This window comes from Larus michahellis, chromosome 3, assembly GCF_964199755.1.
Source record: "Larus michahellis chromosome 3, bLarMic1.1, whole genome shotgun sequence".
Lineage (NCBI taxonomy): Eukaryota > Metazoa > Chordata > Aves > Charadriiformes > Laridae > Larus > Larus michahellis.
This window is the reverse complement of record NC_133898.1, coordinates 130,894,720-130,907,181: the sequence shown is the minus strand read 5'-3', so window position 1 is coordinate 130,907,181 and position 12,462 is coordinate 130,894,720. Positions and strand designations below refer to the sequence as shown.

General features: G+C 65.4%; 1 protein-coding gene across 1 annotated transcript; it reads left to right on the top strand.

Annotated features, from left to right (window-relative positions):
- The first annotated feature begins 2,447 nt into the window (after positions 1-2,447).
- On the top strand, positions 2,448-8,507 carry SCARA3 (scavenger receptor class A member 3). The gene is made up of 6 exons (XM_074578408.1): positions 2,448-2,830; positions 4,491-4,550; positions 4,625-4,744; positions 5,302-5,400; positions 5,918-6,961; positions 7,706-8,507. Exons 1-6 carry the CDS (start codon positions 2,824-2,826, stop codon positions 8,143-8,145), a joined length of 1,770 nt encoding a protein of 589 aa, XP_074434509.1. The 5' UTR covers positions 2,448-2,823; the 3' UTR covers positions 8,146-8,507.
- The last annotated feature ends 3,955 nt before the right edge of the window (positions 8,508-12,462 follow it).

Sequence of the window (12,462 nt, the reverse complement as noted above, 5' to 3'; positions counted from 1 at the left end):
GGGGTTCTCCCTCGGCACTGAGGAATTCCGTCTTTGGGAGCAGTGGAGGAGGAGGAGAGGAGACACCACACTGGCGTCCAACACCTGCGTCCCAACCCCCGTCAGTGACCTCCAGGGGATCTCCTGATGGTCTTCAAAGGGCCGTGACCTCCAGGTGATCTCCTGATGGTCTTCAAAGGGCCGTGACCTCCAGGGGATCTCCTGATGGTCTTCAAACGGCTGTGACCTCCAGGGGATCTCCTGATGGTCTTCAGAGGGCCATGGGTCCCTGGCCTTCATCCCTCCTGATGTTTCCCAGGCTGTAGCTCGCCAAGCCCCTCCGCTGCTTAAAATTGTAGAGTTTAGGTTGGAAAAGGTCCTTCAGATCATCGAGTCCAACCATTAAACCAAAAGATGAAGGCGATGGAGGGCGACCCTGTGGGTGCAGAGACCCTGGGAACCCCAAGCCCTGGTCCATTAGCCAGAGGAGCAGCGAGGTAGGAGCTGGGGGTTCACCTTGGGACCCCCAAACGAGGAGCCGCGCTGGATGGCGGGTAGCCCAGGGGCTGGTAGCCCAAGGACTGATGGCGGGGACCCGTCTGCCACCCCAGCAGAAGGCTATTTAGGGCTTCTGTGGCCAGCTGGCAGCCCAAACGCTGCGTCAGGGAGGCAGGAGAGCAACCCCGCCGCTGATTTAGCACCGGTGGCGTTTGGCCGGCCGGTCAATCCCGGAGCCAGGCAGCGGTTAAGCATCGCCGCAGCCAAAGGGAGCCGGGATGGAGCCCAGTTGGGACATCTCTGGATCGGCTCCACCGGCCGTGAGTCATCGGGGAGGGCTGGAACGGGCTGAGGAAGAGCAGCAAACTGCAGCCGCCGAGGATGAGGAGGGTGGGAAGAAGAGCGTTGGCCGGTCCGGGGAAGCAGCAGGGAGACCCCAAAAATGCTCCTAAAAATGGCCAAGAGGGGGGCTCTGGGACCCAAAACCCACGGGACGGGGATGTCCATGAGGGACGCCAGAGGGAATAGCGGGGAGGAAGGTGCTGGGGGGGCGGGGAATATTGTAGAAAATGGAGTAATAAAACCCAGACGAGAGGGGCAGCCGTGGGCTGGAGCAAGCAGGGGGCTGCAGCGGGGGTCCGGCTGGCTGGGGACCCCCCCGGAGGAGACCGGGGGACCCTTGGAGGAGGAGGGGGCGGTGGGGGGAGGAAGGCTGCCCGGGAGCCCGGCCGGGTCTCGGCAGAGGGCAGCAGCAGCCCGGCACAAAGGGCTCGGTGGGGAGGGGGTCTGGGCAAGGAGCACCCCCCGAACGCCCCCGACCCCCACGGCACCCCCGTCCCCTGTCTCTGAACTGGGACCACCGCTCCAAACCGCTGGGAGCCCCAACCGCAGCACCCCGGGTCCCAGCAGGACCCCAGACCCCGAACCGCAGCACCCCGGTCCCTGAGCCGGGTCCAGGGGCCAGACCCCAGACCCATCTCCCTGGGCCGGACCCCAGACCCATCTCCCTGTGTCCCCGACCCACCTCCAGGATCCCAAAGCAGGCACCGGACCCCAGACCCATCTCCCATGTCCCTGACCCATCTCCAGGGGCCAGACCCCAGACCCATCTCCTCATCTCTCCGTGTCCCTGACCCAGATCCAGGGCCCAAAGCAGGACCCTGGACCCCAGACCCATCTCCCATGTCCCTGACCCAGACCCAGGGGCCAGACCCAGGACCCCAGACCCAGCTCCCCGTGTCCCTGACCCATATCCAGGATCCCAAAGCAGGACCCTGGACCCCAGACCCATCTCCCATGTCCCAGACCCAGACCCAGGGGCCAGACCCAGGACCCCAGACCCAGCTCCCCGTGTCCCTGACCCAGGGCCCCAAAGCAGGACCCTGGACCCCAGACCCAGCTCCCATGTCACTGACCCAGAACCAGGGCCCCAAAGCAGGACCCCAGACCCAGCTCCCATGTCCATGACTTACCTCCAGGGGCCATCCCCCGGATCCCAGACCCAGCTCCCCACATCCCTGACACCAACCCAGGGGCCATACCCAGGACCCCAGACCCAGCTCCCCATGTCCGTGACCCAGATCCAGGGGCCCAAAGCGGGACCCCAGACCCCAGACCCATCTGCCATGTCCCTGACCCATGTCCAAGAGCCAGACTCAAGACCCCAGACCCAGATCTAGGGGCCGGACCCCAGACCCATCTCCCCATGTCCCTGACCCAGATCCAGGAGCCCAAAGCAGGACCCCAGACCCATCTCCTCGTATCCCTGACCCAACTCCAGGGGCCATACCCAGGACCCCAGACTCATCTCCCCACGTCCCTGACCCGGATCCACGTCCCCAAACCCCCAATCCTGACCCCAGCCCCCCACCTCCCTAAGCCAGACTCCCAATCCCCCCTTTCCCCAGCCCCCCAGCTCCCCAAACTGGTCTGAGCGAGGCCGTCCCGGCCGTCGGTCGGACATTTGTTAGTCATTAGGGCTGGAGGGAAGGCGGGCGGGCGCGGGACCAGCCTTTCTTCTCCAGCACATATCCCAGCGCCTCGCCTTGCGGTGGCCGGCGTCCAGCCCGGCCGGACTCTGCCGTCACCCGTCACCCGGCCCCATCCCGCCTGGGCATCGGCCATGGGCGAGCGGGTGGCCGAGGGGATGCTCTGCCGCCGGGGGGGCTTTTGAAAGCTCCTGGGGCAGTTTGGGGAGCTTCTTGTGGGGCAGGGGTGGGAAGCGGAGCAGCCCCGGCCATGCTGGCCGCTCACTGAGGTTCGCCGGGAAGAGACGGATGCGGGAACCGTGGCGGTGAGGCCTGGGACGGGGCAGGATCGCACCCACCGCCCCCCGGATCGGGGGCTATGAGAGGTGAGTGGGGGGCAACCTTGTGGTGGGGGGGAGCCAGTGGCATGGGGGACGGGAGGGGATTGCCGTGCCGGAGTGGGCAGCGGAGCCGGGGGGCGGCTGGCACCCCGAATCCCACCGCATCCCCGCTCCCCACAGGCAGCATCTCCCCATAGCCATGGCCAAGGACCCCCGCCCCGGTGTGGGGGGGTTGGAGGGGGGGTGGCTTCCCCCCCTTGCTTGCTCAGAGCCCGTCACTTGTTGACTCCGTGGGGCAGAAAAGCACAATTTGGGGGGGCGGGGGGCAGCTGAAGAGCGGAGGGCCATGCCAGGGAGGACGGAGGGAAATCGCCGCCCCCCCAGCCCAGCCAGCCCCCCCCCGCCTGCAGCCCCTCTCCTGCCCCCTGCCCGCCTTTGCGTGGGGGGGGACAGGCTTTATAAAGCGGGGGATGCCGGTGCCGCGGACACTCTGGCCGTGCCTGCGGCCCCCCTGTGGCACCCCCGGCTGGGAACCCCCCTTCTGTCGGACAGGAGGTGGGGGGGGGACCTGGGCAGGGGGTAGCTGGGATGGTGGGGGGGGGCTGTGGGGGGCTCTCGGGCGCAGCAGAGCTGGGGGGAGCTTTGGGGAGCCAGGGGGTCCCTCTGCCCCCCCAGGCTCCTCCAGGGTCGGGTACCGGCACTGAGAGCATCCCCTCTGCCCGACCCACGGCGGGGATCCAGCCCACCGCCTGTCCCACCCCAACTTGCCCCCCTGCCAGGGTGGGGGTCCAAGATGGGGGTCCGGAATGGGGGCCTGGGATGGGTGTCCAGGATGTGGGTCCAGGATGTGGGTCTGAGATGGGGGTCCAAGATGGAGGACCAGGATGGGGGTCCGGGATGGGGGCCTGGGATGGAGGTCCAGGACGGGGGTCCAGGACGGGGGTCTGGGATGTGAGTCCGGAATGTGGGTCCGGGATGTGAGTCTGGGATGGGGGTCCAAGATGCAGGACCAGGATGGGGGGTCCGGGATGGAGGTCCAGGACGGGGGTCCGGGATGGGGGCCTGGGATGTGAGTCTGGGATGGGGGTCCAAGAGGCAGGACCAGGATGGGGGGTCCAGGATGGAGGACCAGGATGGGGGTCCGGGATGGGGGCCTGGGATGGAGGTCCAGGATGGGGGTCCAGGACGGGGGTCTGGGATGTGGGTCCGGGATGTGAGTCTGGGATGGGGGTCCAAGATGCAGGACCAGGATGGGGGGTCCGGGATGGAGGTCCAGGATGTGGGTCTGGGATGGAGGTCCGGGATGGGGGTCCGGGATGTGGGTCTGGGATGGGTGTCCCGGATGGGGGTCTGGGATGGGGGTCTGGGATGGGGTGGGACGTGGGGTTTTCTTTGCTCCCATGGTTTTGGCGAGACAGGGCTGGGAGCCGGGAGCCGTCAGCTTCTCTGTCACCCACTTTTTTGGCAAATTCAACCAAATTTCCCCGAGTTGATGGTCTCGGGGTACACAGGTCCCAGCCGAGTCCCACAGAAGCTGGCGGTGGAGCGGGGACGTGTCCCCACGGGCTGGTACCACCTGACTTCGGCCAGCTGAAGGTGGCTAGTGATGGGTGCCATGTGGCTTCCCAGCCATCCCCAGGGCCCGCTGGCGTCCTCGGGGCTGGCGAGCGCGGGCAGCTCAGCTCCCTCCTGTCTTGGCTTTCAGGAGAGGAGCCGGCGGCAGGAGAGGAAGAGGAGATGCCGACCTTCATCTCCCGACCGAGCGGTGAGGACGTGGGGCCACCCCCCGGGGCGGGCAGGGGCCGCGGCAGGGCCTGATCCTTCCCTCTCTGCGCCCAGGCAGGGCACGGACCAACTGCAGCCGGTGCCAGAAGAACCTCTCCCTCCAGACGGCCGTCAAAGTCCTCTACATCTTCTCCATCCTCCTCATCGTGGCCGTGACGGTGCTGGCTGCCTTGGGTGAGCGCGGGCAGGGCCGGGAGGTCCAGCTCCTGCCTTCCCTCCTGTCTTCTCTCCTGCCATCCTCGGGGCACCTCCTAGGGGTGATGGGACTCCCCCAAAGCACCTTGAGGAGCATCCAGCTCCTCCCGACCTGCCCTTGGGATGCTCGTGGGATCCTGGGTGTGATGCCACGTCGCCAGGGGGTGGCTTTACCCCCATGGGGACCTCAAGAACCACCCTGGAGCCCAGAGGTTGCCACTCCATCACCTCCATGGGCAAGGAACGGCCTCCCAGGCTCAGCCCTGTGCTCCCCGGGGCTGGACCCTGCTCTGGCGGGAGGCTGGACTAGATGATCTCCAGAGGTCCTTTCCAACCCCTACATTCTGTGACCCCTGGAGATGCTTTGTAGACCTCATCCGAGCCCCGAACCCAAAAGTCCCCTTGGGACACCCACCCCACCCACCAGCCACTTCCAGCCCTGGCCATCCTCCTCACTGGGGAGTGAGCCCAGAGGAAAGGTGTGGAGGACGATGGCTCCCCCCCACCTCCCCTGAGCCCCCACTTTCCCTCCCCAGTGTTCAGGAAAGTTGACTCCATCTCCAGCGACATCAGCTCAGCCCAGGCCTATTACGAGAAGAAGATCATGTCCATCCAGGAGGACCTCCAGGGGCTGGGTGAGTGCACCTGGACCTAGAGGTCTTCTCCAGGCTTCGGCACCACACGTCCCTCCACGTGAGTGGACCTCGGCTACTCGGTGCTGCCAGCCAGGGGCTGAAGCATCTCCACGGTTCAGGTCCTGGGGCTCCCTCAGAGCCGAACCCCCACTTATCTCCCAGGATTTTGGGGAGGGATCGGTGGAGGACCCCAGGGTGGGGTTGGTGGGGTTGGGCTTTTTGGGGAAGTTGCTTCACAGAGGTATCGGGAGCAGGATGAGGGTGGGAGCTGGTGCAGGCTGGTGGCATCGGGGTTGTCCCAGTCATGGCAGGAGCAGGATGAAGGTGGGAGCTGGGAGCTGGTATGGGCTGGTGGCATCAGGGTTGTCCCAGCCGTGGCTCCGTGGTGCCCATCTCCAGGGTCTTCAAGGACAAACCATGATGAGGCTCCTTCCTCCGCTCTGGGCCTCAGCAGGAGGGTCTCAAGGCCCAGTGAGGGCCGGGGTGGTTGTAACAGCCCCCTCTGCCCTTCGTTCAGATGAGAAGACCTCAGGGAACTGCTCCCTCTGCCATGAGACGGGGCAGCTGGGCCAGGAGATCACCAAGCTGCAGGGCGAGCTGGAGGAGATCCAGAAGATGCTTTTGGTTCAAGAAATCCTGCTCGATCGGACCTCCCAGACCCACGCCCTCCTCTCGTCCACCAGCAACAAGATCACCAGCGAGGTGGACAACTGCTCCTTCTCCATCCGCCAGGTCAACGAAAGCTTGGGGCAGTTCCTGGCCCAGGTTGGGGGTTGGCAGGTGGTCACCTCCCAGCTAGACAGCTCTCTCAAGGGCTTGGCCCAGGACCGCTACGATGTCCGAGCAGCCATGCAGCAGATGAACTTCACCTTGGGGCAAACCTCTGACTGGATCCAGGTCATCCAGAGGAAGACGGACGAGGAGACGCTGACACTGCAGAAGATCGTCACCGAGTGGCAGAACTACACCCGCCTCTTCGGCGGGCTACGGGCCACCTCCTCCAAGACCAGCGAGCTGGTGAAGAGCATCCAAGGCAGCGTGGGCGCAGCTGTTCGGCAGGTGGGCCAGAACTCAGAGAACATGCACGACCTGGTGCTGCAGGTGATGGGGCTACAGCTGCAGCTGGACAACATCTCCTCCTTCCTGGATGACCACGAGGAGAACATGAACGACCTGCGTTACCACAACAGGTACACGCAGAACCGCACGGCCGAGCGTTTCGAGACCCTGGAAGGTCGCATGACCTCCCACGAGATCGAGATCAGCACCATCTTCGCCAACATCAACGCCACCGACAGCCATGTCCACAGCATGCTGCGCTACCTGGACGACGTGCGGCTCTCCTGCACCCTGGGCTTCCACACCCACGCCGAGGAGCTCTACTATCTGAACAAGTCCCTCAGCCTGGTCCAGGGCACCACGGACCTGCTGAGGGAACGTTACAGCCTGCTCAGCGCCCGGCTGGACTTTGACATCCGCAACCTCTCCATGGTCATGGAGGAGATGAAGGTGGTGGACGTCCGGCATGGGGAGATGTTGAAGAACATCACCGTCTTACGAGGTGAGACGCATCCTGGTGGGCACAGCCCATCTCCGGGGATGGGTTGGGGACGGGCGCGCTGGGCAGGCAGTTTTGGGGACTGGCTGAGCCTGGTGGAAACTGGGCTCCTTGGGAGTGTCCTGCACCCCAGAGGACCCAAACCACCGTTGCCGAGGCCAAGGGGGTGTTGGGATGCGCACTAGGGCACCCAGATACTCGTCCAGGGATGGAGAAGTGTCCTGGGGATGGAGCTGCACCTTGCAGAGCTGTCCCTGCGTGGAGGGACGGGGACAACAGGGAGGTGACCTTGGAGTCTCCTTGGAGGAGAAGGAGCCATCCTTCCAGCATGGCTGGCTTGTATACTGGTGCCAGTGACCCCCTCTTGCTGGTCCTGGTGGAGAGGGCACGGCTGCCCCTGGATGAGGGTGCCCAAAGCTTCCCCCCGGTGGCCCGGGTGGCCTGGGGACATCTCCCTCCACTCAGGGGCTGTCCCGGTTCCACCACGGTGGCTCCCCGTAGCTCAGGGGCACCTTCCCGCTCCACCACGGACCACCCAGCCTGGATCATGGTGGATCCATCTGCATCGTTACCGGGCTGCCCTAATTAATGAGCCCGGCCGGTTCCCGGATGGGATTTTCGGGGGGAGCCAGGCTCAGCCCATCCCGGTCTCCGCAAGATCTTCAGGGCTGGGGACACGTCTGTTTTGGGGTGCTGCCCCCCCCTCCCCCCAGTGCTTCTCCTTCACCCCCTCCTCTCCCCCCCCAGGTGCTCCCGGCCTCCCGGGCCCCCGCGGCCTCAAGGGCGACGTGGGCTTCAAGGGCCCCCCAGGAAGCCAAGGCGAGAAGGGCGACGTGGGCAACCTGGGCTTGCCGGGACCCCAAGGACTCCACGGCCCCCCGGGACCCCCCGGCCCCCAGGGGGAAAGGGGTCCCCTGGGTTTGAAAGGTTTCCCCGGCCTCAAGGGTGCCAAGGGCAGCTTCGGGCAATCGGGCTCCCGGGGGCTGGGGGGGCCCAAGGGAGACCCCGGCCCCCCCGGACCTGTTGGGGTGCCAGGGCCAGTGGGCCCCCCCGGCCCCCAGGGCAAACCGGGCTTGCCCGGGACCCCCGGGGCTGTGGGGCAGACCGGCCCCACTGGCCCCAAGGGAGACCCCGGTTTGCGTGGCCCCCCCGGGCTGCCTGGCCCCCCCGGCCCCCCAGGACAGTAACCCAGCCTGCTGCCAACCAGGGGACCAAGATGGCAGGAACCCCCCCCTGTCCCCACCGCCCCCCCCACCGCCGGACCCCCAGAGCATCCCCCGCAGGACGGGGGGGGAAAATGGGGGTCCCCGTCGTGTGTGTCGTCCCCCCCCCCCCCCCCCAGTGCGGGGGCTGGTCCCCGGCTCCCAGGGATGCTGCCGGCTCCGGCTCGGCCATCCCCGGCGTGGGGGGGGTCCCCCGGGGGTGGGGGGGGTCCCCGAGGGATGGGGCGCAGCTGGTTTGTGCCCTTCCTACCCACCCCCCCCCCCCCCGCCCCCCCTCCCCAGCCCCCCGCGGTGTCCCCAGTGTACTCCCGGCACAATAAAGTTGAATGGGGACAGGCGGCTCCTGCGGGGGACACGGGGGGGGACACGGGGGGGACACGGGGGGTGCACAGGGGGGTGCACAGGGGGGTGCGCAGGGGTGTGCAGGGGGGTGTGCAGGGGGGCGCCCAGAGCCAGGCGGCTGCTGGGGGTGGGGTGATGGGGAGGGGGAAGGGTGTTGTACGTGTGTGTGAGTGTGTACGTGCTGAGGGTGCACGTGTGTGTGCACATGTGAGCACGTGTGTGCATGTGTGTGTGCGTGTGTGTGTGCGTGTGTGCGTGTGTGTGTGCGTGTGTAAGCATGTGTGTGCACGTGTGTGCGTGTGTGAGCATGTGTGTGCATGTGTGTGTGTGTGCATGTGTGTGTGCGTGAGTGTGTGCACGTGTGTGTGCACGTGTGTGCGTGTGTGTGTGCATATGTGTGTGTGCATGTGTGTGTGCGTGTGTGTGCATGTGTGTGCACGTGTGTGTATGTGTGTGTGCATGTGTGTGCGCATGTGTGTGCATGTGTGTGCGTGTGTGTGCACGTGTGTGTGCATGTGTGTGCACGTGTGTGCACGTGTGTGCATGTGTGTGCGTGTGTGTGTGCACGTGTGAGCACATGTGTGCATGTGTGTGCATGTGTGAGCATTTGTGTGAGCAGGTGTGTGCTCATGTGAGCATGTGTGTGCAGGCGTGTACAGGTGTGAGCATAAGTCAGTGTGCATGAATGTGATCATGTGTGCATGAGTGAACACGTGTGTGAACATGTGAACATGTATGTGCACATGTGACCGTGTGTGTGCATGTATGATCGTGTGTGAGCATGTGTGCGTGAGTCGGTGTGCATGAATGTCAATGCGTGAGCATGAGTGTGCATGTGTGAGCACGTGTGCACGACTGCGTGCGTGCGCACATGTTTGCACGAGCGAGAATGTGCATGAGTGAGCACGTATGTTCACGTGTGCATGAAGGTGTGCATGTGCACAAGTGAGCACACGTGCGCATGAGTGTGTGCATGTGCACGAGTGAGCACGCGTGGGCATGAACTGAGAATGCACGTATGCGTGTGTGCATGAGTGCGTGTGCACGAGTGAGCACGCTGGTGCACGCATGGGCATGAATGTGTGCATGCGTGTGCGTGACCGCGTGCATGTGCTCAAGTGAGCGCACGTGTGCGTGTGTGTGCGCGAGTGAGGAGACACGTGCACGCAGGGCGCGCGCAGGCAGCGGGTGCCCGTAGATGTGCACACACGCATGTGTGCGGGCGCGTGCAGGCGTGGTCTCCGACAGGGCCCCTGCTGCTCCGCTCCGTGCCTCAGTTTCCCCGCCCAGGCTGCCCGGTGACACAGGCCACCAGGGGCCAAGGGACCAGCGTCACCTCCTCCGCCAGCCCAACCCGGGGTCCCCGAGCCCTGGCTGTGGGGTGACCCCACTGCAGCAGGGGGCTGGGCAGCGGAGGGGGGGGCAGTGCTGGTGCCAGGAGCATCGCGGCACTGGGGATAAGAGCCAGGCCAGCCCCACCGTCCCCGTCCCCCCCAGCACAGGGACCCCGTGCCCGGCCCAGCCAGCCCTGCCCGGGGCACGGGATCCGGCCGCCCGAGCGGTTTATTGCTCTTGGCAAAGCGGTTTCCTGTTTTCAGCCCCGAAACAGGCCGGGGCTGGTTATTAACACTGGTGTGTAGCTGCCGCGGCTGCAGAGACAGCACCGGGTTGGGGGGCGGGTGGGGGCTCGGAGAAGGAGGTGGGTGGGAGCAGAGACCTGGCAACTCGTTACACGGATGGGAAACATGCCGATGGGACCCCAGGCAGTGGCTGAGTTCGTGCTGCTGGGGCTCTGGGGGCAGGGGAAAACCTTCAGTGCGGGCAGCAGGGCGAGGGGGGGATTCTGCCCCTCTGCTGCGCTCGGGGGAGACCCCCCTGCAGTGCTGCCTCCAGCGCTGGGGCCTCGGCACAGGAGAGACACGGAGCTGTTGGAGCGGGGCCAGAGGAGGCCCCGGAGATGCTGGGAGGGCTGGAGCCCCTCTGCTGGGAGGACAGGCTGAGAGAGCTGGGGGGGTTCAGCCTGGAGAAGAGAAGGCTCCGCGGAGACCTTCCAGCCCCTGCCAGTCCCTCAAGGGGCTCCAGGAAAGCTGGGGAGGGACTCTGGAGCAGGGAGGGGAGCCGTGGGACGAGGGGGAAGGGTTTTACACTGAAAGAGCGTGGATTTAGATGAGCTATTGGGAAGAAATTCTTTGGTGTGAGGGGGGTGAGCCCCTGGCCCAGGTTGCCCAGAGAAGCTGTGGCTGCCCCATCCCTGGAGGGGTTCAAGGCCAGGTTGGCCGGGGCTTGGAGCAACCTGGGCTGGTGGGAGGTGTCCCTGCCCAGGGCAGGGGGTGGCACTGGGTGGCCTTTAAGGTCCCTTCCCACCCAAACCGTTCCATGATTCGATGATCCTATGCTCTGCCAGGGTGCAGGAGCCTCAGCCATGCTCACCACCGCTCCGTGCCTCAGTTTCCCCCAACGAGGTAGGACCTGACCACGCTGCAACCCCCGCTCCAACCTTTTCACCCCTTCCCAAACCCCTGCGTCTGCGGAAAGCCGGAGCACATCTGGCCAGGGAGCAGCCTTAGCACAACATGGGCAGCGGCTGTGCCAGTGTTTGTGGATGGGGGGGCCGCCCCCTCCCTGAGCCTGCGAAAAATGTGCAAGGGCAGGGTTTTCCCCCCCGGCAGCGGCCGGAGCTGCGCTTTGCGGGCGATGGCGAGGGTGGGCGATGGGATTCCAGAGCTGGGAGCAACAAGATTAATAAATAAACGAGGAGCGGAGGCGGGGAAGGGCCGGGCGGGAAGTGCTGATGGCAGCCGGGGGGGGTTATTCTTGGCAGCTGGGTGGGCACGGAGGGGAGCGGGGCGGCGGGGGCCACACAGCCTCTCACCGTCCCTGCCCGTCCCAAGGGGTGTCCTAGGCAGTGTCGCGGCAGGACGGTGCGGACACAGCACCTCCCGCCCTGGGCAGCCACGCGCAGGGTGCCTGGGGACATGGTGGCCCCATGGGCAGTGACGCACAGGGTGCCTGGGGACACACAGCCCATGGACATCAATGCACAGGGTGCTGGGGACGCACGGCCCAAGGGCAGGGATGCACAGGGTGCTGGGGACATGTGGCCCACGGGCAGTGATGTACAAGGGTGTGGGTGACACACAGCCCCATGGACATCGATGCACAGGATCCTGGGGACACATGGACATCATGCACAGGGTGCTTGGGGACGCACAGCCCCATGGACATTGACGCACAGGATCCTGGGGACACATGGACATCACGCACAGGGTGCTTGGGGACGCACAGCCCCATGGACATCGACGCACAGGATCCTGGGGACACACGGACATCACGCACAGGGTGCTTGGGGACGCACAGCCCCATGGACATCGACGCACAGGATCCTGGGGACACATGGACATCATGCACAGGGTGCTTGGGGACGCACAGCCCCAGGGACATTGACGCACAGGATCCTGGGGACACATGGACATCATGCACAGGGTGCTTGGGGACGCACAGCCCCAGGGACATCGACGCACAGGATCCTGGGGACACATGGACATCATGCACAGGGTGCCCAGGGACGCACAGCCCCAGGGACATCGATGCACAGGATCCTGGGGACACATGGACATCATGCACAGGGTGCTTGGGGACGCACAGCCCCATGGACATCGACGCACAGGATCCTGGGGACACATGGACATCATGCACAGGGTGCTTGGGGACGCACAGCCCCATGGACATCGACGCACAGGATCCTGGGGACACATGGACATCATGCACAGGGTGCTTGGGGACGCACAGCCCCATGGACATCGACGCACAGGATCCTGGGGACACATGGACATCATGCACAGGGTGCTTGGGGACGCACAGCCCCAGGGACATCGACGCACAGGATCCTGGGGACACATGGACATCATGCACAGGGTGCTTGGGGATGCACAGCCCCAT

Bases quoted from the DNA above. Each gene is read 5' to 3' on its own strand.
- SCARA3 (XM_074578408.1), top strand. The intron at 4,551-4,624 runs GTGAGGACGTGG...CTCTGCGCCCAG, and splicing joins CTTCATCTCCCGACCGAGCG to GCAGGGCACGGACCAACTGC. The intron at 4,745-5,301 runs GTGAGCGCGGGC...TTCCCTCCCCAG, and splicing joins GACGGTGCTGGCTGCCTTGG to TGTTCAGGAAAGTTGACTCC.